The sequence below is a fragment of the Apodemus sylvaticus genome, chromosome 1 (assembly GCF_947179515.1).
Source record: "Apodemus sylvaticus chromosome 1, mApoSyl1.1, whole genome shotgun sequence".
NCBI classification, from domain to species: Eukaryota; Metazoa; Chordata; class Mammalia; order Rodentia; family Muridae; genus Apodemus; species Apodemus sylvaticus.
Window position 1 is genome coordinate 24,643,268 of NC_067472.1, and position 23,858 is coordinate 24,667,125.

Genomic DNA, 23,858 nt, shown 5'->3' on the forward strand with positions numbered 1-23,858 from the left:
ATCATTTTTTTTTTCAAGTTGTCCTCTGCTTAACCTATGAACTGGCAGCTCTAATTTCTGGAAATTTCAAAACACACTAAGTGATAAAAGGGCCTTCCATCTCATTTCCCTATCACTCTCCTCTGCTTCTCTCCCTCCTTCTTTCTGACCCCCCCCTCACACCACACACACACACACACACACCACACACACACACACACACACACACACACACACACACACACACACACACACAGAGGACGACTACATGAATCAAAATTACACTATGAAATATGAGATGTCAACATTGCATAAATAAAGTTTAATAGTGAAAAAGTGCTCTGGAAGCCCTGGAAACTGACCCTACACATCTGAGATGTCACATGGGTTAAGGGAAAGACAACAACATCTCTTTTGTTCAGATAATCATTTAAATGCTGACATACATTTTGGGTTTGTTATTTATTCAGAACTAGTTTACATTTTCTCATGTTAACAGAGGCTCCTGTGTAGCATGTATCAAATTACACCAGTGAGAAAGTCCTCACAGTTCCTTCATCGAGTTGCTGTTCCTAAAACACTGAACATGAGTATATACAAAAGAGGCATCAGAATAAAACAACATGTCCACTTTTAATATTTGTACAGTTTTATCTTTACACTCTTGTCTGGAAAAATATGAACAACCCCAGGTTTACCATGCTAAAATAATGGTTTAGCCGACTGCCGTAAAAGTACATACAAATGACAGAGTTGACTCGTGTCCTCAGGTTCCGTGATTACTGAGAGGCGTTCCCCTGCCCTGCGTGCTTTATTGTATCTCTTAGAATATAGGAGCAGTAGCTTAATCACAAGTCTCCACTAGCGCATTAATGATGGAATCAGAACACAACAGACTCATCAGGATGAGAGGCCTCAGAACAACCAGAAGTCAGTTTTATGCTTCTTCTTGCTCTGGATAATTTAGAATTTTGCGGTGTGCCTGACGTAAATATTGCTGCTGTTTGAAGTAAACCTTAAATGCTCCTTTTATGGCAACAAAAGCAATTCCACCCTAAAATAAAAAAGGAAATTAATGTTTTTATAATGCAGGATCAGATAAACAAGAAAAAGAATTTTATATCGACCACAAAAGACAGTCTTTGAAGCCAAATAAATGCTGATAATTTCAAGTGAAACATTCTCTTCTAGAGAGCAGAGACTGGGAAAGAGCAGACTTCAAGTAGCAGAGGCCGAGCCTCCGTCCCTGCATCACTCTGGGGTAGCTTTCTTCCTACTGCCAGGGTACTATGTGGACTGCAACCAAGGAGGGCAAACAGGATGGCAGGACACAATGTGTGCCAGCTTCATCTCATTTGTTTATTTAGGATGCTGGCACCAGGGACTGAACCCAGAGCACAGTCCAGAAGAGAAGGTACCCACAAGGAGGGCCCAGGAGGCTAGACAGGCAGTAGGACCTGCTTTTTTATCTCCCTCAAGCTACAGTGACAGTGGGGTTGATGGAGGGAGCAGCAGGCACAGAGTCCCTACAGACTACAGAGTCCCTAAACTGTATTTGTGTTTCTCCCCTGAAACACAAATACAGTTCACTCTCATCTGTATACTGCTTGAAACAAGTAATATTAAATCCATCTTACCAAGATTGTCCTTTGTAAATTTGAGTTAACACTACTGAACATCAGTTTACCAACTATTGTCGCAATAGTAGGAAAGACAAGGGCTCCACACAAAATTCTAGTAGCAGAGACATGATCTGCTAAAGGATTAGCTTCAGCTGGAATTCGAGGAACAGGACAACCAATCCCTAGAGGGGGAAAACATTATGTTAGAACTAAATCTTAGGAATAGCTTAAAAAAAAAAAGCTTTAAACATTTTTTTTAAATCATCTAAACATCAATTCAACATGCACTTTATATAGTCATAACTCAGGACCTTACCTGGAAATATGCTGTTCAAGATTTGTAGTTTATTTGAGTATTTGCGCCATAGTCTAAGCACATAGTCCTCCCAGCGAATCATTTTGCCTAGTATCAGCATGACAGGAATAGTAGGAAGTCCAATCAAAAGAAATAAAGGGTCAGCTCGCTCCATAACATCCAGCCCTTCTTTATGGCCTACAACCTGGGAAGCAGACAGCAGTGCTACAGTTATTTTCTTATCTAAAGCAGTGGTACATATTTAAGTGGTGTATATTCCGTTCATTTTGTAAGACACACTTAATTTCAAAATACAGAAACGAAAGTTTATTAAAAAACCTGAAAGCTATTAGTCTTGACTTATTTATACAAAATAATACTGGTGCTAGGGAGATGGCTCAGTAGTTAAGAACACTAGCTGCTCTTGTAATAGAACTGGGTTAAAGTCCTAGCACCCATATGACAACTCATGACCACCTGTAACTCTAGTTCCCAGGGATCTGACAAGTTGTTCTGGCCTCTGCAAGAACTACATATAGTTGGTATACACATAAATCTCAAACATAAAAAATTAAAAAAATAAAATTAAATTAAAAAAAGAAAAAAGGAAAAGGAAGGAAGGAAGATCACTCATAGTACATGCCTTGAGTCCCAGTACTCAGAACACTGAGGCATCCTGGTCTACAGAGCTCCATCAGCCAGGGTTACACAGTGAGACCCTGCCTCAAATAAAATAAAATATATAATCACCATCTATCTAAGGTGGGTGGTGGATAAAATCTGTAAGCTATTTCATTTTATGTTGGAATAAAAGGACTTTACAAAAATGCACTGTTTATATCTCAACAGAGTCGTGAAGGGACATCTGAGTTTTTTTGTTATTTAACTTTTTTGAGATAGGGTCTCATTGTGTAGCTCTGGATGGTCTGGAATCCACTATATAAAGAGATCCACCAGCTTTTGCCTTCCAACACCTGGGATTAAAGGCATATACTGCTTTTCAGTGTGGCAGCCATCTTCCAGTAACTGGCCACCATGACAAACACAAAAAGAAAGAGGGATGGCTCCCACTGTATGTTCTCTAGACTGTTTAAGAAAAATAGAGGCGTTCCTCTGGCTACATAACACTGAATCTACAAGACCATCAAGGAAAGACTATAGACCATCAAGGGAATGGGCATTGTTCAAAAAGGAATTCTCTACTAAGTGTTACCACAGCAAACAGAAAGTTTATAATGCCATCTAGCATGCTTTGGGTATCAGTTAAAGGCAAGATTCTTGTCAAGAGAATTAATGTGTGCAATGAGCACATTAAGTACTTTAAGGGCTGAGACAAGAAGCCTGAGGTGTTGGAGCCCATTCTCTCTAAATTTGTGGCAGGGAAAAAAAAGAAAGCACCTAGACTGCATTTTTCTAAACAAACAAACAAACAACAAACAAACAAAGGCATGCACCAGCACACAGGGTGGGAGATCCGTCCTTTACTTCCATTCCTCTTAAGCAATGTGCCCATGAGCTCTGGGATTGAGATCATTTTTAGATCCCACCTGTCCTCTAGATGCTTGCGTCTTGCTTTCTCTTAGGTGAGTACAGACAAGCAATCAAATGATGGCCCACACCACAGCCAGTAGTATCTGAGGGTGTAGTTCAGCAGCCTCAGTATGTGCTTTGCATGTGTAAGGCCTAAGTATAATGGCAAATGCCTAGTAATTCCCAGCTACTTGCTACTTAGTAGTTCAAAAGATATTGTCATTGTCTCAAATAAGATAAAAAAAAGTACTTCAATTTTTTTTTTTTTTTTTGGTTTTGGTTTTTCAAGACAGGATTTCTCTGTGTAGCCCTGACTGTCCTGGATCTCACTCTGTAGAACAGGCTGGCCTTGAACTTAGAAATCCGCCTGCTGGGATTAAAGGCCTGCACCACCACTGCCTGGCAGTATTTCAATGTTTATGGAGGTTATTTTCACACCACAGGGAGGGCCTAATGTCGTTTCTTTAGTATATGACACACGACACAATAAATTCCCTAAATCAGTAAACTAAGAATAAAGTTACTTATGACACAACAATGTTTTTAGACTTTAAATGCATCAATACTTAAAAGGTGTTCATTGCAGTGGTGGGTAAGTCGATAATACTGTCTTTTCAATAGGAATGCACAGACGGTGGGAGGATGCTTAGAGGGTAAGAGGGATCTGCAGAGAGCACAGGTTTGATCATAGGATTCTACAAGGTGACAGAAGTGGCTCTCAATAGTTGTCATCTGACTTCTACAAGGAAATATGCCTATACAAAATGCATACAAACAAAAGTATTTTTTAAAATTTAAAAATGAAATTTGTTTTTCACAATTCTCTCTATATACTGAGACTCATTTTATCTTCACTGTGGTGACTGTTTCCTCTGCTGTTAGAAGTGTTTATAATTTAATGTAATAATACCATTTGTCAATTCCTGTGCTTCTAGAGTCCTTCTGGGGGAATTCTTGCCTGTGCCTCTAAGAGTTTTACCTCTGTTTTGGTAAGGCCCTTGATCCACTGTGAATTGGTTTTTATACAGGGTGACAGATTTAAATTTAGTTCCACTCTCCTTCAAGTGGATATCCTGTTTTCTCCATACTATTTGCTAGCTGTCTCAAACTCACTATGTATCTGTGTTGACCTTAAACTCTAGATCTTCCTGTTTCTGCTCAAACAGCAAGGTTATAGACACTGGGCACCACATCTAAATCAATGCATGTTTCTGACATTATTGTTGAAAATTAGGTGGATATTGCTGTGTGTATTAAGCGTCTATGCTCTTTATTCTATTCCACTGGTCTAACATCTGTTTTTTGTGTCAGTATCATTCATAGTATTATTACTATGGCTCTGTAGTAAGTTTGAGATCAATTTTGTTTGTTTTGGAGACAGGGTCTTACCACATAACTCTTGCTGGCCTAGAACTCTCAGAATGCTGGGACAAAAGTTGTGACTCAGTACCTCTGTTTGAGACCGGGTACAGTGATATATCCAGCATTGCTCTTTCCGCTTAGTATTGTTTTGGCTATTGAGGGTCTTACGTGCTTATGAATTTCAGGATTGCCTTCTCTAGTTCTGTGAAGACACTGGAACTTTGATGCAGATTATGTTGAGCCTATAGTTTGATTTTGATAACACAGATATTTATATATTAACCCTGCCAATCCATGAGTAAGGGAGGCCTTTCTAGCTTCCATTATTTTTTTTTAATTTTATGTGTATGGTATTTGTCAAGCATGTGTCTGTGTACGATGTGTTTGCCTGATGTCTGAAGAAGGTACTATTACCTGGAACTACTGTTAGAGACAGCTATGATTTACCAGGTGGATGCCAGTAACCAGATCCTTTGAAATTTAACCCAGATCCTTTGAAAGAGCTGCATTATTAGTCACTGAACCATCTAGACTCTAGACCCTTAATTATTTTTCATGATCCAAAGTTTCATTTATTTTTAAATAGTCTATTTTTTAAGCTATTGTGAATGGAGTTTTCTAATCTCTAAAAGGGCTAACGAACCAAATATAGTTCTTGAAGGAAGAAATACAAATGTCCAATACATACTAATATTTAAAAAGGTGTTCAATATGTTTAGACATCAAATGAAAACTGCTCTGAATTTCTACCCCATCGCTGTCAGAATGACTAACTTTAAGAAGACAATAAAGGCTGGCCAGGGAAGCTATGGAAATGAGGAGCCCTCACACTTGGCTAGTGAGTGTATAAACTAGTGCAGCCACTGTAGAAGTCACAGTGCAAGTTCTTCAAAAACAAAAAATACAGCATCTAACCCAACTATATTACTCTTGGTTATATAGCCATAAGACCCATCAATACATACATCGATGATAAAGTAAATGTGGTGTACATAACAATGACATTTTATTCAGCACTGCACCCCCAATGATAGTTACAAGAAAATGGACAAAACTGGCAATTGTTATGTTAGACAAATAAAGCAGACATATAAAATACTGCTGTTTCCTATCCTATGCAGAATCTAGATTTAAATATGTGTGTATCTTGTGTTTTATACTGGAATTAAAAAGGAGACTATGAGAGGTCTTTAAAGAGGGTAGAAGGTGGTGGTGGGGAGGCTAATAGAACATTCATTTGATAGGAAACTAGGAGAGGTCTCCTTGGAGGAAAGAGATTCAGCAAGACAGGCAAGAGGGGAGGGGAAAGGTAGGGAAGTGGGCTAAGAACAAAATATGATATATATGCATGAAAATGCTTCAATGAAACCTGTTATATTGTACACTTTTTCTTAAATTAGAATTTTGTCAAGTGGTGCTCCAAAGCTGTAACCTTAGCACTTGAGAGGATAAGGTAGGAGGAGAAGGAGTTCAAGCAAAAAGACACTTTAAAAGATAAAAAGGTTGGGCACATGTGGTGGCATATTCTTTTAATACCAGCACTTGATTGGATTTGAAGGTGGCAAAGGCAGGGGTTCTGAGTTTACATAGGAAGTTCTAGAACAGCCAGGACTACATAATAGTGGGATCTTCACTCAAAATACAAACAGCTCCCCAACCCAGCACTTGGGAAGCAGTGGTATATAGAGCTATCTCTGCTGAGTTTGGGATCAGCTAGGACTCTCTCTCTCACTCTGTCTCTCATATATATATATATATATAGAGAGAGAGAGAGCCTCAAAACAAACAAACACCGAACAAACACAAAAACCAAGTGAAAAATCTCATTCGAATTCCATAACTAAAGACTGGATGGAGAAGTAATCACAATTAATGGGAAAGGACAGTGATCTGGCTGGTGATTTATATCAACTCCAGAGTTGATATCACAAAGCAAACTGAAGAATGTAAATGTTTAAGTCCCTGGCAGATGGCAAATCCTAGGGAAGGATATGTATGTAGCTCAGTTTAAATACCAACAAAGGAACTTAGGGGGCTCTCTAGCTCACAGGTAGAGAATACAGCTCAGCATATTGGGACAGCCATGCTGACTAGAGTCTGAAGCAGCTGAGGGCAAGGCAGCCCAGGCAGGAGGCAGAGAAAATGAGTACTATTCAGCTCCTTTCCTTCTTTTTACACAGTCCAGAACCACCTCATAGAATAGTGTTGCCCTGTACTGAAGGTATATGCTCACATCTCAACTCACCTAGAGAATCACTCACAGAGATGCCCAGAGGCTATATTTTAGTGGCTAGTTCCTGTCAGGTCCATAGTCAACATTAGCCATCACCTGTGACTTGGTAAGGTGGGGGTGGAAGCACAAAGTTCTCAAGTTCTGGGCTACAAATCAAATTATCTTGTTCATCCATGTGTCACTAATGTTGATTGTGGACTTGACATAAAACTAGTCTGTACTCCACGGATGGATAGACAGATGGTCACACACAAAACAAGCAAACAGCCCAAACAAAAAAAGAAAATTCTAAATACTGATTTGTTGGGACACACTTCCTATCAAATGCTTAGATAACTGCCTCTAAAGATGTTGTACAGAGGGCTTGAGAGATGGCTCAGAGGTTAAGAGCACTGACTGCTCTTTCAGAGGTTCTGAGTTCAATTCCCAGCAACCACATAGTGGCCACAACTATCTGTAATGGGATCCAATGCGCTCTTCTGGTGTGTCTGACGATAGTGACAGTGTAGCAGTGTAGTCAAATATATAAAATAAATAAATCTTTAAAACAAATGCTGCACAGAAATAAAAAAATAAATAAAACTGTTGTATGAATAACAGAATATCCAGTAAAATGTTACATAACAGAAGTAATATATATTTCTGTCTTGCTTCTCATTTTCAAGCTACACTTACCATGTAAAACTTTTTTTACCATGGAAAACTATGCTTACACACCCGTATATGCATGCTTAGGTAAAAAAATGCCCACCCCAAACTTTTAAGTCACATAGTACCTATCTACTGTTCCAGCTAATCACTCATTCCTAGAATAAATGTTTCAAGGAAAGCAGTATATACAAAGGTAATTTCTAAACAGTTATATAATCTATATATTTGTAACTTGTGTTTTCTTGCTTATATGATATCAATACTTGCACTCTATAAATCCAAATGACTTAAATTTTCAAGTACTAGATTAGGACTTAAAACATCAACTATAAATTCCCTTTACTGAGTTATAAATGTTTATGGAGATTTGCATTTGATTCATATTTATATACATAATTATATAACTGTTCTCTAGCATTTCATTTATGTATACATTGTTTGGAGCCAAATACTGAGACCTACCTAAAAATAAAAACAGAATGGTTAATAACCTGCTATAATTATATACACAGAATGCTTGCAGATCTCTATAGTGATGTGAAAACATCAAGATTCATTATGAAACACAGAGTGCAGTTTAGTATGAAATTAGCTCTACTGCCTATCTGAAAAGCCAATGGGGGGGCCTAGGCAAATGAAGGACAGAAGGAGGAGACCTTTTTTTCACTAGCCGACTTTGTGTAACACTCTATTTACTGTGTGCATGCTATGGGGGTGGGGCATACTACAGCTCATGTGTAAGTTCAGAGAACAGTTTCTTTTGGGAGTCACTTCTCTCCTTTTCTAACATGTGAGTGTTGGGGACTGAACTTGGGTCATTAGGCTCTGTGGTAAGCATCTCTATTCACTAAGCCATCTTGTCAGTTCGAGTCTCCTTTTTATATAAGTTCTTATTCTTTAATCATGATAGCATCATTATTTAAAACAATACATTTAAAAACTCCTAGCAAATATATAATAGACCTTCACATCAAAAGTAGTGCCACTGAATAGAGAATGGTGAACCTGCATCACTGTCACTGCTCCGTAAGTCACAGCTGTCCAATAGATAGATCCAACCATTATTCCTGCTGCAGCAAAAGGGCAAGCTTTTGAGATCAGTCTATCTGCAAGATCCAAGACATAAACAACTGGACCTACAATATAAAGAGAGAAAAGTTTCAACATAAGGAAGGGCTTTAAAATGACTTCTTCAATATTCTCTATAGCTAAAACATTTGTATGAAGTTAGATGATCTAAAATTAGTTGTTAAACAATAGGTGTTTTTAGATTTCTTTATAGGTGTGTGTGTGTGTGTGTGTGTGTGTGCGCGTGTTGGACCCTCTGAAACTGGAATTACATATGGTTGTGAGTCTCCATTTAGGTGATGGGAATTGGACCCAAGTCCTCTGCAAGAACAGAAAATGCTGTTAAACAGTGAGTTTAAACATTTAAACCCATGGCTATTTTCTTATAGTTAGACAAATCAATTTATTTTACTTGATTTAAAAATATTCTATTTAGTTGAAAATTATTTTCTATCAAGCTTTTAAAAAATGATTATGATGTCAGTATTTATGATATTTCAACAGCTACATGTGCCAAGGTGTTTTACTTGCCAATAAGTCCAATTTAATTTAGCTCTAGAATTTTCCAGAGAAGTAGAAGTGTCTTAGATTTGTTAACAAAACCAGTTAACATCCACAGTTAACCAGAGGTATATATAACTTGTTGGCTAAGTAACTGTACTTATTGAATATCTCTATACATGAACTGTTATTTTAGACATTTTCTTAGAAATGTATGAGCTCTATCACTTGCTTTCCTGGGGCCTTCAATCAAAAGAATGCTAGAAGCAAAAGCAGTTAGCATCACTGTACTAGCAGAGTAATTTGATGACAGAATAACTAAACATCCAAGGGGGGAAAATGTATTCTTTAAAGCCCCTGATCAAAATTCCCCACTGGCTTCTAGAGCCAGCCACTGTAAACAGAGAGATGACACCGTGAAATAAAGAGAGCATGAGGAGAGATGCTGAAGGCCTTCTGGTTCCAATGTAGCACTCATTATTTGCAAGCTAGAACTTAAATAACATTTAAAACAATACGGTATTGGGGAGGAAAACAGTGAGCAGGTAAAGTTAATAAGTAAAAAATAAATTAAAAAATCTGAAAATAACAAAACAAAACAAAAAAACCCCAATAAGGTATCTTTGGGGGCCAAAGAGATAAAGTAAACTTAATTTAGTGCTCTCTAACTTTATAACCTCTACCAGCATTTTCTTGTAGGATACCAAGTGCCATGCTATGGGTATTATACGTATCATCTAATCTCAATCTACTTCAGACAGGTAGGGTTTATCACTTCCTCCGAAGGCACAACAAATTTCATCTTAGTGTGCTACTTAAGATTCCAGATGGCAGCATTGGAAGCTAGAAACCATGGGTATGTAATAAAAGCTCTGATTTTGAATTTTGTTATGGATCACAAGATCTACAAAGTTCCTCCTCTGCACAGCTCCATAATCAACGTTGCACATCCTGAAACCCAGTCACTTACTTGTTAAGCACACCTATCTCCTCATCACTAACTCAGGCTGTTCTCTTCCTGTTCTCCGCCATCATTCCCTTACTCTATGGTTTATTTCTATCAGACAAACATGATATTATTTCATTTATCTTAAAAAATGTTATCACAATGTCTGGGATGCAGGTAGGTGCTTCAAGGAAGACAGGACACTTTGAGGAGCTAGCTTTCCTCTCTACCATGTGCGTCCAAGGATGGGCAGGCTTGGTGCGAGTATCCTTATCTGCGGAATCTTTTCACCACCCCCCTTAAAGTCTTTAGAGATAGGATCTTACTGTGTAGCCCAGACTGTCCTTGAACTCACAAAGGCTGTCCTGTGTTACTTGCCCAGTGCTAGGACTAAAGGCACAGCCTCCTAAAACCTTTTGATCCTTTCTGTCCTACCACTTCCTTTCCTTGCTTCCTCTGAGTAAAATACTTGAATAATTTGTCTAATTTTCCCATGAACCTATTCTACCCAAGCTATTCCTTGGTATCACTGACAACCTCCCAATATCTAAATCAGTATCTAATCTCAGTACCATTTATTTATATTATCAGCTACATATGACATAGACATAGTTTCTTTCTGACATATGGGTGGTTCTTCCCTTTTCAGAACATTTGATCACTCCCTTTTCAGTTTTCTTTGCTGATTCCTTCTTTACTTCAATAAAGTTCCTCTGCCAATTCCTATACCATACTTCCTTCTTTGTGGTATTTCTTTCTGAAAAAAGCATTTTCATGGCAGAACATACTTTTCTTATCTATTTTCATTATTAGAACAATGGTTGGAGCATGCCTGGCCTGTGGCCAATTCCAACAGCTATTTTTGTAACTAATGTTTTACTGAAAAATGGCCAGATGCAGAATCTAAAACATATTTATATTTACAGAAGAGATCTGCTTATTCCTGTATTGGAACACAAAAGTCAAAAAGGGAAAAGATCTGATTTATTTACTGATATATTCCAAATTCCTAAAATTCTCAAGTATTTGTTTAAATGAATTCTCTCTTAAGGTATATATATAGTAAATGAAACTATCTATTGGTAGTTCAGTGATATAATTTATATAAAAGTCATATGTACCTGGATGAAAAGAATTCCTAAAAGGCAGGCCACAATTATTTTTATTTATTAAACCATGGACAACAGCCTAGATGTCTGAATTGTTTTTCTGTTAAACTACAGAAAATATGCCAAACTTTCCTAATGAATCATCTGATGTGAATTTTTTCTTTTTACAAAATCCCCAAATCCTTATGCTTTCATTTGGAAATTTTGTGACTATCCCTTGGGTTATATGTAAAACACATGCCCAGTAAAATTAAGGAATGGGCTGAGCTACTTAGTTCTAGATATTTCCTGACAAAATTCTTCTCTTGGCTTTTATCTTAATTTTATTTCACCCAAATCTTTCATTACTCCTAAGACAGACCAGTTTAAGATTAGTTTTAATATTTGGAAGGAAGAAATAAATACTATTAAACATACCATTATGATAAAATAGTAGCCAGAGGAGATATTTCTATGAACAAAAGATTATCTAAGGCAAGTATTTTATTAAAAAACAATCACTAAAATCCTCTGAATGATAAATCCCTGATCCTGTGTACTAATCAGGAACTTGATGAAGTTGCCTCATGACCTTGGGGTGGGGGTGGGGAATCATAATTTTAGGAAAAATAGCACCAGGTTACAACACAAAGAACTTTGGAGTATTAGAGGAGACAAAATCCTAGCCCTTAAAAACTCCTGTCCTAATAGGAAAGAGAAAGCATTAATAAATGCTCAGTACCAGTTAACTAAGAGCACAAAGGTTTTAGTATTTTAGAAATACCCTATTAGTGTTCAGCACTGACTGATGATTAAACCCAGGATTCCATGGATTCCAAGTATGAGTTTTGCAATTAAACTACACCCAGCACTCCACTCCACATAACTGAATTTTCAATGGCTTGGTGGGCCTGGCACTTTCACAGTACATCCATTTCAACAATGGATGGCAATTGAAGCTTTGAATCAGCACCAATTCTTAGAAATCTAATAATTTAAAGGGTACTAGAAAAGCCTGTAATTAAAAAGAACCTTATTGTGAATTCTCTTACATAACAAAGACTTTTACAAACACAGAAATTATCCTAATATTCTAGGTAAATTTAAGTTTTTGCATTTCAAATTTAAGTGACAAAGAAAATCAAACCGAAACTTTTAGGTAAACATATTAGGCTATTCAAAAACAAGTAATCAGTTTGGCCTAGAGACACTGCCATCATGACTTTGCTACAGTGATTTAGATTCAGGTGGAGCTGGGTGTGGTGCCACAAACCTGTAAATCTTGTACTTCCATCCAAGGCTAAGGCTGAATTACTTCTAAATATTTCTTATTTATTTAGATGCATGCCTGAGGAGGGTCAGAAGGGCTATCAAAACTTCAGGATCTCAAGTTAGAAGTGAGTTGTCCAACACAGGTTCTGAGACTCAAACTCAGGTTCTCCTCAGCCAGGAGCAGCCAGCACACCTGAGCACAGAGCCATCTTTCCACCAGCCTATTTTAAGTTCTTTTTCCTTCCTTTAAGGATGCCTCACTACAAAGCTATGTCTGGCTGTCACTAGTAGACAAGGCTGATCTTAAATTCATAGATACCTGCTTGCCTCTTGATTATTTACAATGTTTTAAAATATTGTTTTGCACTTAAAATGAAAACACCTGGGGGCTGGAGAGATGGCTTAGTGGTTAAGAGCACTGACTGCTCTTCCAGAGGTCCTGAGTTCAAATCCCAGTAACCACATGGTGACTCACAACCATCTGCAATGAGATCTGATGCCCTCTTCTGGTGTGTTTGAAGACAGCTACAGTGTACTTATAATAATAAATAAATCTTTAAAAAAAAAAAAAAAGAAAAGAAAACACCTAGCATTGGAGAGTTGGCTTAGTGGTTTTGTTTTGTTCCTCCCCACCCCCCCAGGGTTTTTCAGTATAGCCCTGGCTGTCCTCGAACTCAGAAATCCGCCTGCCTCTGCCTCCCAGAGTGCTGGGATTACAGGCGTGCGCCACCACCGCCTGGCTGGCTCAGTGGTTAGGAGCACTGATTGCTCTCCCAGAAGTCCTGAGTTCAATTCTGAGCAACCACAGGATGTCTCCCAACCATCTGTAATGGTGCCTCTTCTGGTGTGTCTGAAGACAGTGTGATAGTGTATTCATATACACAACACACCTACCTAAACCTAACAACAAAAAAAGAAAAAGAAAAAAGAAAACTCCTTAGGCTATTATTTTCCTTTGTGACAGTCTCACTGTACAGCTCAGGCCATTCTTGAACATCCTATGAAGTCTAAGGTGTCCTTTAATTCTATATCCTCCTCTTTCTTTTCCCAAATGCTGGGATTACGAAGATGTACCAGCCAGCTCATTTTATGTTTATTAAAATTAGTGATGTGTATGAACATTCCTCATGTGGTCCACAAATCCCCAAAATTTGGGAACACTTATTTTCTTCACTATACTACTTGCCTTTTATGCAAAGCTCCTTCCTCTTACCAATGAAAACAATTAGACATTTTCTATAGCCAACTCATCTTGTATTAGAAAAGCATTTCATTATCTACATTTCTATAGTAGGTATAGCACCCTCTAAGAACAATGAATCTCATAATTTCTATTTTTTTCTATGAAGCTGGGTTTCCTCCATACCTCTTTTGTTATTGGTAAGGTTAATATTAAAAATATTTTTAACAGCAAGGCATACATTCCAAACAAAAACAACACTAGCTCAGAAACATGTGTCTGTAAATGAACAGACTGATACTTTTGCAGGTTAGTCCCGTTCTCAAAGACTTCTGGTTACTTTCATGTTTAGTAATGCCAGGAAAAACGGGTAGTTATTGTGAAAGATAACAATATAAGATGAATTCTCAAAATGAACTTAACTTTATTGGCTCAGTGGTAGAGCAAAAACACTTGCCTAAAATGGGAAAGACCCAGAGCTCAGTGCCTAGCATGGCCAAAACACAAAGCAAAACTTTAATTTTCTATTTTTGTTTTTCTGTATAGCCCTGGTTGTCCTGGAACTCACTCTGTAGACCAGGATGGCCTTGAACTCAGAAATCCACCTTCCTCTGCCTCTGCCTCCTGAGTGCTGGGATTAAAGGCAGGCACCACCACTGCCTGGCACTATTTTTGTTTCTTAATAAAAGAATTAAGGAATATTAGAATTCTCACTGCTGCTTTTTCTCTTAAACTGTCTCCAAAAAAGGTACTCCTTATGTATACCTCTTCCAGCCTTTTTTGTTTTGTTTTTGTTTTTTTGTTTTTTTTTTCCTGAGACAGGGTTTCTCTGTGAAGTCCTGGCTATCCTGGAACTCACTCAGTAGACCAGGCTGGCCTCGAACTCAGAAATCCGCCTGCCTCTGCCTCCCACGCCTGGCTCCCTCCCCACCTTTTAATGTATATGTATTCTCAGGTGTAAGCCCTTCCATCTCATTTGAGACAGGGCCTCTCATTGGCCTGATCAACATAGTCTAGCTGGGCGTGAGCCCAGGGACTGTGCAGTTTCTGTTTCTCCAGCACTAAGGATGCATGTGTTATGAGAACCAAACTCATGTTCCCATGCTTGCCAGGCAAACACTTTACTGACAAAGCTGTATACCCAGCTCTAAGTCAGCTCTCTTGTTCAGTTATATTTACAGTTAGTCATAAAAGTCCTTTTCTTCTCAAATAAAACTAGTTAATATACTGACAAACAGGCAAGTCTGGGGACTTGTTAAAGATATTGTAAACTGTTAGCAAAATAAGTGATTGACATTTAGAGTGAAAAAATAAATTCACACACACACACAAAAAGACAAAGAAATTATTTAAAAATAAATCTGAGGAGCTGGAGACTAAAGAGCATGGTTTTGTAGAGGAACTGGAATGAGTTCCCAACAGTCACATGGTGGCTTACAACCATCACACTCCAGCTTCAGGGGATCCAATGTCCTCTCCTGGCCTCCTTGGGCACTAGGCATGCACATAGGCCATACATTTATGTAGGCACAACACTCATACACATAAAAACTTACCAACCAACCAACCAACCAACCAACCTACTTACCTACCTACCAACTACCCAACCAACCTACCAACCAACCAACCAACCTACCTACCTACCAACAAACCAACTAACTAACCTACCAACCTAACAACCAACCAACCAACCAACCAACCAACCAACCAGAGAGCTGGGTGTTGTTGCTCACAATGGCAGCAGTTGGGGAGGGTGAGGAAAGAGGACTGTCATGAATTCCAGGGAAACACAGTGAGACCTTCCCCTCAAAAACAAAAATGAAAAGAAAAAGAAAAGAAAAAAAGCTTTTAATTACAGACACACACACACACACACACACACACAGGCAGAAAAATAAAGAGTGAACATGTCTATGTTGTTCTTAAATCAGTCCTTACCCAGCTTTGGAAACACTATTAAGTACTCGGCATTGCACTGAGGACAGGCCACTCTGGCCGTGCTGTTTCCTCTCTGCTTTTCATCTACCCAGCGCTGCAGACAAGCCTGGTGAACCCACTTAGTAGATCCTCTGCACCTGCATGGTCTCACCCATTCAGCTGTTCTGTCATCTTCATCGGTGGCAAAACACACCCAGCAACTTCTGTAAATTAAGAAAGAAATGTTTTACCTTTAGGGTTCCAGCCTCCTTCCTGTACATGAAGCTCTTAGCTAATGGGAGGGAACTATCATGTAGTATTGGAGAATTCCTGTAAAAATTATAGAGTCAAACAACCAATCTATTAGTAGTAGAACTTTTCTTCTGTTTTGTTTTTATCTTCCACTACAGAATCTATTTCCTGAACATTTGATTTTATCTATCTTTTTTGTTTTAATTCATCTTTCTAGTAATTTCCCTTGACTAGTGAACTAGCATATAGGAACAGTTTCAAGTATCCTTTGTTTATTAAGACCTCTTGAACTTAGAAAAACAAAGCGTTAGTGTTTTCATATATAGTTCCCCTACCCACTCAAGTCAGGATTTCAAACATACTAGGCAGAATGTTCTGAGCCATATTCTCAGACCATTCAATTTTCAACTGAGGAAACCAAACAATTTTTAAAAAGCCCATTCCTTTCTCTTAATGGTAAAGGATGGCTATAGGAAAAAAAGGACATCACAGCAATTTTTTTTCTGTCTCTAGTGGTTTTCTTTTGTGACAGTGCCTCACATGGCCTATGCTGACCTTGAATTCTTAATCCCCTTACCTCAAATATCTAGCTAGGTTTACAGGCATGTACTATCACGCTCTACCCCATAGTAACAGCTTTAAGAAGTACAAGAATTGGGCTGGAGAGATAGCTTAGTGGTTAAAAGCACTGACTGTTCTTCCAGAGGTCCTGAGTTCAACTCCCAGCAACGACGTGGTGGCTCACATCCATCTGTAATGGCATCCAGTGTACTCTTATACATAAAATAAATAAATCTTAAAAAAAAATTATTTCCATCTATGAAGCCAGCACTTGGGAGGCACAAATCTGAACTATAGAGCAACACCATCTCATAGAGAGAGTAGAGAGTTCTAAGTTATTGGTATGGCAAGTTCATAGGGCCCTTGATTCAATACCACCACTGGGAAGAAGGGATGAAGAAAGGATGCAGGGACAAATGACTTCAGGATGGCAATATGATAAATTTGGATCTTTCCAATTTGACTTTTTCTAAGGTCAAGTAGAGATCTTAAAGAAAAGGTACTTGAAACACTTTCTGTACTCTAGTTCAGTAGTCAGAGAAAATTACAAGAAGTTCATAATAAAACATAAAAAAAGAAGTTCAGAAAATAGATAAAACTCTACAGGGATAGATTGGTTGTCTGGATTTCCAAGTTTAGATCCCCCCCCCCCCACTATCACAGGCAGAATTACTGTGATTATTTTATGTTAGTATTAAAATAATTCTCTTTTGGCGGGCATTCGGGCAGTGATGGCACAGACCCAAAACTCAGAAGGCAGAGACAGGCAGATCTCTGAGTTGGAGGCCAGCCTGGTCTACAGAACAAATTCCAGTGCATTCAAGGCTAAAGAAACCGTTGTTGTTTTTTGTTGTTGTGGTTGTTTTTCGAGACAGGGTTTCTCTGTGTGGTCCTGGCTGTCCAGGAACTCACTCGGTAGACCAGGCTGGCCTCGAGCTCAGAAATCCTTGCCTGCCTCTGCCTCCCAAGTGATGGGATTAAAGGCGTACGCCACCACTGCCCTGCAAGAAACCATTCTTAAAAAATCAAAACCAGCCTGGTGGTAGTGGCACACCTCTGGGAGGCAGAGGCAAGCAGATTTCTGAGTTCGAGGTCAGCCTGGTTTATAGAGTGAGTTCCAGGACAGCCAGGGCTATACAGAGAAACTCTGTCTTGAAAAAACCAAATCCAAATCCAAAAAAAAAAAAAAAAAAAAAAAAAAAAAATCAAAACCAAACCAAACCAAGCCAAAATAACCCCAAAACAAACAAAACAAAAAACCCTACAAATGGCAAAGTAAGCAAACAAACAAACAAAAAACCAAAACCAAACCAAAACCAAAAAAACCCTACAAAAGGCAACGTAAGCAAACAAACAAACAAAAAACCCAAACCAAACCAAAAAAACCCCCAAAACAAAAACAGACCAAAAACCAAACCAAGAACTCTCCAAAACACTAATAAAATAAAGAAATAAAATGTAAAAACCTATTTTTACAACTATAGTCTAAAGAACCTAGAAGTAAAATGCATGCAACAAAAACTAAGTAGGTCCAAAGTCTACATTTTTATGAGTTTTTAAAGGACCCTCCCTCATAGTTGGGTCCTAGTCTACAATATATGGCATTGACTTTAATTGAAAGAAGTAAAAACTCATATATAAAATAATAGAGAAGTCCCATAAACTGAAGCTGCAGCACCCAGGCAAACAAGGCCCCAAGCCACGTATCTGTAGGTATGTAAAAATACAAAGGAGAACAAGGAGGGGTAAATACTAGGGGATGAGAAGAACTGAATGCAGGTAACCGACACTGTTTTCTAGTACTGTCATGGATTTTTTTCCCCTTTAAGTTTCTGGTGAAAGATAAGTGTATACAAAGTATTGAATAGTGAAAGTGTAAAACCCAACATAACCTTCACAGTGTCAGAATGGCTATTCTAACTAAGTCTATCCAGTAGCTAATTTAAGTACATTTTTCTGGTTGGACACAGTAACACATTTGTACAGTTCAGCAACTTGGAAAGTTGAGACAAGCCCAAGAAATCAGAGGTAACCCTGAGCAGCAAGACACAGTCTCTACAACTACCATCATTAAGCACCTTTTTTTCTGAGAAAGTGTCTCGTTATGTGGAAGAGGCCTATCTCTGTCTCCTGGGCAACAGGATTAAAGGTATGTGCCACCAAGCCTTTAATCTAAACTAAGCCTGGTACCAAACACTTTTAAAGGTACTTCATGAAGCCTCATTTTTCTTGCATAATTATATTGAATTTGCAACTCCTTTTTTCTTTTTGTTTTTAATCTAAACTAAGCCTGGTACCAAACACTTTTAAAGGTACTTCATGAAGCCTCATTTTTCTTGCATAATTATATTGAATTTGCAACTCCTTTTTTCTTTTTGTTTTTATTACTTTTTCCCCCCAGACGAGGTCTCATGTGGTCTAGGTTAGCACAAATACTCTATGCAACTGAGGGTAACTCAACCTCTGAACCACTTGTCTCCACCACTCTTTATACTGGGGATGAATTTGGGCTCTGTGTATATTTGGCAAACACTCGACCAGCTGAGTCACATCCCCAGCCCTCTACACAAATTTTGATACTGACTTAACTCACAGAGAACCCCCTTTCCTCCACTGACGTTTGTGTAAGTGGGAACAACTTCTAATTAAAGCTTGTTACTTACTGTGATTTTCACTTAGATAATTAGTTTCTATTAGAACAACTGGTTTAATATGCACAGTGGGAAAGCCTGACTGTACAATCAGGTGCTACAAGTGGATGTGTTCCCAGCCCTAGTAGAAAATCTTGGACTTCAACATGCACTTCAAGTAAAAACTTTCAATTAAAATAGGGAAAAGTGGCAAATGCTTCAGTGGGTAAAGAACCTGCTGCAAAGCCTGACCACCTGACCTTGTCACCTGGGACACACATTTCCACAGAAGGGAGCCAACCTCGACCTCCACATAAGCAAAGTAAACTGAAAAACAACATAACAAAAAACTGTGGGCAACTCTCCCTTGTAGAAACACTTACCCATACTTGGATATGACTTAGTCTCTGGGACTCTGGGAAACCCACATACATATTCTCAAATATGCTTTTTTCCTTGAGCCCCCACCTCTTTGTTCTTAATCCTCATGCTGAAGCCTAAGTATTAAAGTATCTTTAATAAAATCTTCAACTCTGTATCATTAAAAAAAGTTACCATGGTAAAATATCCAAATCATAAAACTTCCACTTTAATCACTTTACAGGTACAATTTAATCAAAGTAATTTACATTAGCGTGGATAGTCACAGAATGACTAACATTTCTGCATAAAATTAAAACTGCTAAGTGTATTAGCAAACAGGGTAGCTGAGATGTTTTTAGCATAAATATATATTTAATATAACAGGTAATTTTCTAAGTTTATTCATCTATTTGTCAAACTGGATATATATTTTGGCAACAAAATGGCATATCTAAAACTTCCTATGTTCTCTTAGGTTTTTTATTTTTAGGAGAGAACATGTAAATAGACAAGTAAGGCTACATATATCAGAATATTATCAGTGTTAGTACGGGATGGGACTGTGGTTCAGTTGTACACTGCTTACCTAGCATGCATGAAGCCCTGGGTTCAATTCCCAGCACTACATAAGCTAAGTATGCTAGAGGCAGGATAGTCATCTTCCTCATGTATTAGACATATATGCATAGGTTTGTTTTCCTCGGTATTTTATAATGAACAATTTCAAGCTTTCTAAAAACAATTCAGAAGGGAGCAGAAAGAACGTGAGAGCTGGGAGACGAGGAACACCGCGCAGCTGGCCTTCTGCCTGTGCTCACGCACCTACCATAGCTTTGGTTATCTGCGTAAGAGCTATACTCCACAACATCAGGGACAGAGGAGGGACTCTGCCCAGCCCTACCTACTCTGGGTAACGCTGCTAGAGGAGGAGGGAGTAAATTTAGTGGTGTGTGTGCTGACTGATAACTTGCCCATGCTCCTGTAAATAACCTGGACCCGTGCTTATGCAAGCAATCCTAATGAAATTTAGTGGAACGAACACAGACACACACACACAGAGAGAGAGAGAGAAATGAAGGGGCAATGGGACATGAAATAGGAAAGGACTTGGGATGGAAACGCTCAGGAGAGGATGGGGATGAGCTAAGGTAATGGGAGTGGAAAGCAACCATTATAAGTTAAGTATGTTTCTAAAAAGGACAGTCAGAATTTCCAAGTTTCTGTAAGTGCTTCATTAGCACTCACTGGCTTTTATGAAAACCTCCAAAGAATATAGGAAAAGCCAAGACAACATCGAGACATAAGAATTTTTCTAAATGTCACCACATAAAAGTGAAAGTGGAATGTCATCAGAGCAAATAATTAACTCTGCAATACCAGAACCGAGTCTCATTTAACCGGAATCGATGTGGCAGGCAGTAATCTCTCTGGGCATATTTAGCATGACACATCTAGTCAAGTATGATAAATTATAATGAAAGGAAAACCTGAGAAGAGACCAGACTCCTACATGACTGGGGAAACTGACAAGTTCATTAGTTCTAGCAGAATAGCTGCTAAATACCAAGGATTTAGAATAAATCCTGCCCCAGGATTTAGAATAAAATAGGAGGGAGTAACTTCTTGCCTTCCCTGATGGAGCCTTGATGCCCCCCCCTCCCAGCCCCAGTAGTAAATGGCGGTAACCTATCAAGAGAGGGCCTTCATTTAACAAGTTACAAAGTTGCTTAGAGAGCATCACCTGCTGAAGTGGGTAGCCAGTCTATTTAAAGTTGCAAGCAACCACAAACATGAATTAGATTGAATTGGTCAGAACAGCAAGCAGCTGCCTTGGTGAAAAGGTGGATTTAATTTAGTCTCCAAAACCTCACTGGCTGGAATTTAAACGGCAGAGGGCAGTGCAGTAGTCTTTTTCAAAGAGTTTTTTTTTTTACTGGCTAGAGACCCCTGGAATGGGCAACTGGTCCCAATACAAGCCCAATACGAGCCCAAACATCGTTGGGAACTCAACGATCGTCAAGTGTGCTACGTGTTCAATGTTGCATGCATGTGGCTGTTTTCCATAACCTCTACTCTAGTGTGACCGACCGTTAAGGCTCCCTTGTGGATATTCTGACCTTACGGTTTGGGGGTAGGGATGGGATGGGGCGGAGGTGAGGGGGGAGTTGGAAGGAGAAACAAAATCCAGGCTTTTAAAAAAAGAATGCTCACCCTTGCATTATGGAAATGCAAGGGACCATTCTCCAGAATGATAATCGGTTCTTCCCAGTGGCGTCGCTGCCAAACCCTTTACAACATAGTTGGGGGAGGAGGGGAGAAATAGAAACTAATACTATGGGTTAACAATAGAGCCTCTACACCTCAAAAAACAGGTTTTCGGCCAAAGTAGACCTCCCTCCTTTAAGTTTCTAAGTCTACGACCCAGGCCGCTCGCCCGCTCTTCCCTCCAGTGCCATCTCCAAACTCAGAGCCCTTCTCCCGGCCTTCGGGCGGTGGAACTCTCGGCGGACGCCAGGATCCCCGTTCTCCCGGCCTCGAGGCCAGCATGGGCAGGCCCGGGGCGAAGGCCGGCAGTTCCCGGCCCCACGCTGCTCCTACCTGTCCAGCATCTGTTGAAGGGCTTGGTCCGGCATCTTTCGCGGAGCCGGCGAGCTCGGCCCTCGCCCGCAGCCCCGCTCAGGGCCAGGCCCCGGGACAATAGCACTGAGAGGCGGCGGAGTAGGCCTCAGTCCCGCGGCGGCCGCGGACCCGCCACACAGCCTCCCGGCGTGGCTCCCAGAGGCCCGCGGTGGCGGTGCGCGGCCGGCGGGCGACCGCAGAGGGCGGCGGGGAGCGAGGAGGAGGAGCCTGGGGCCGGGAGGCGGCGGTCGCGGCCCGGGTTCCTGCCGGTCCGCCCAGGGTTCCGGTCCATGGACCGCCGGGGCTCCAAGCTGCTGCCGGCGGAGGAGCTACCTCTGTGAGGTAAGAGTCGCCGCCTCCGTGCGCGCCGGGGTCACGACGCAGGGCCAGCTCGGAGCAGCCTGGGAGATGTAGTCTTCGGACCGTCCCCGCTAGAGGCTGCACAGCCCGCCGGGACCCCCGCCGCCGTGCCCGCCGCCGCTGGGCCGGCGCCCTCCCGTTTCCTTCCTCCAGGGGGAAAAAAATGTCCTTCGGGCCGCTGTCCGGGAAGCGGCAGCATGTGGCGCTCCGCTGTCAGTAGCAACAAGGTCAGCGCCCCTTCTCCGCGTCTTGCCCCCTCAGCTCTCGCGCTCAGGTGGGACAGAGCCAGGTGAGGGGTGGCGGCGTGGCGGGCCAGTTTCTGGGCCGGGTCAAGCACGCCCGGCCGCGGCGGCTCGGGGCCGGGCGCTCGGGTCAGCCTCGGCCGCGTCAGAGCCCATCTTCGGGGAGGGACGGGTGGCTTAGTGCGGGGCTGCTTTCCATGGAGGGGCGGGTGGGTAACCCGGCTGTTCGCACCGGTGCCCCTGTGTGTGTGTGTGTGTGTGTCGGGGGGCGTGGGGGACACGGGGGTGGGACGCGAGAACCACTTCTCCTGCTCGGGAACCTTCTCGGAGGTGCTGTCACCCCGCCTTCGAGCGCTTGCGGGCAGCCTCCAAAGGGGACGCGCTGGTGACTAAACAGCCCTTGCTTGCTCAGCTGTGGGTTGTCAGGAGTGTTTGTTTCTCTCGGCAGCTGGTCACCGTTAACCAGTCCTAGTCACCTTGACACTAATAAGCAGGTGGATCTCGGGTGAGGGATCAAAAAGAGAGAAGTCACAAATCATCCCTCTGTCTTCTCTGACGCCGGAAGGGATAGCTTGGGGAGGGGGTGGGGGGGGGGGAGAAGAGCTGTTGTTGACTTAAACAAATGCGTAATTTGGACGACCTGTGGCGTTGTTGTTTAGCGCTGTGATTGGTGGGATGTTTTGGTAGTTTCTCCGTTGGTTGTGCCTACATTTTTTTTTTTTTTTTTTTTTTGTTACAAAGCGTTTGCTGTTTTTTTTTTTTTTTTCCAATGAAAATGTGGAATATTTGAGCCCGGAATGGTTTCTCAGGCCTATAATCCCAGGCTTGGGATATTGAGACAGAAGGATTACCAGGAGTTCAAAGCCACATGGTCTGTATAATGAATTCCAAAATAGCCTAGACTACAGCCTAAAACAAACAAACAAACACTCGCATAAACACATACATATGTGAACTAGGATATGGTAGGCATCCAATCCTGTAACCACAGTAGTAGAGGAGGCAGGAAGATTGGAAGTTCAAGGCCAACCTCTACTACAAAAGAGTTTGATTCTGTCTCAAAAGAACAAACAAAAACCTGCATGGGCATGACCCGCAGATCTGGGAGGTTCTTCACAAATCCTAAATCAGTCCGGGTTACAGAAAGAGACCCTATCTCAAAACAGTAACCATCAAACCTACTTTAG

At 40.5% G+C, this 23,858-nt stretch overlaps 2 protein-coding genes across 7 annotated transcripts in view; one reads left to right on the forward strand and one right to left on the reverse strand.

Moving 5' to 3' along the window:
• Nucleotides 1–282: 282 nt before the first annotated feature.
• On the reverse strand, nt 283–22,141 carry Marchf5 (membrane associated ring-CH-type finger 5). Of its 3 annotated transcripts, none has more exons than XM_052186690.1 (6): nt 22,049–22,141; nt 15,666–15,868; nt 8,678–8,808; nt 1,918–2,101; nt 1,617–1,783; nt 283–1,033 (listed from the first exon to the last, which is right to left on the reverse strand). In XM_052186690.1, exons 1-6 carry the CDS (start codon nt 22,081–22,083, stop codon nt 917–919), a joined length of 837 nt encoding a protein of 278 aa, XP_052042650.1. In that variant the 5' UTR covers nt 22,084–22,141; the 3' UTR covers nt 283–916. The 3 variants fall into 3 exon arrangements, with proteins under 3 accessions (XP_052042650.1, XP_052042645.1, XP_052042657.1); XM_052186685.1 differs by having other exon boundaries at nt 8,636–8,808; XM_052186697.1 differs by lacking the exons at nt 8,678–8,808; nt 22,049–22,141 and having other exon boundaries at nt 15,666–15,760.
• A 193-nt stretch (nt 22,142–22,334) lies between these two features.
• Nucleotides 22,335–23,858, forward strand: part of Cpeb3 (cytoplasmic polyadenylation element binding protein 3) — a 185,448-nt gene continuing 183,924 nt past the window's right edge. For 2 of the 4 annotated variants that reach the window (XM_052186656.1, XM_052186680.1), the window contains exon 1: nt 22,335–22,411. The gene's annotated coding sequence lies outside the window, so the exon portion shown is untranslated. Of the gene's footprint in view, nt 22,412–22,468; nt 22,719–23,858 lie in introns of those variants that run through there. The other 2 variants (XM_052186657.1, XM_052186659.1) reach the window with 2 other exon arrangements.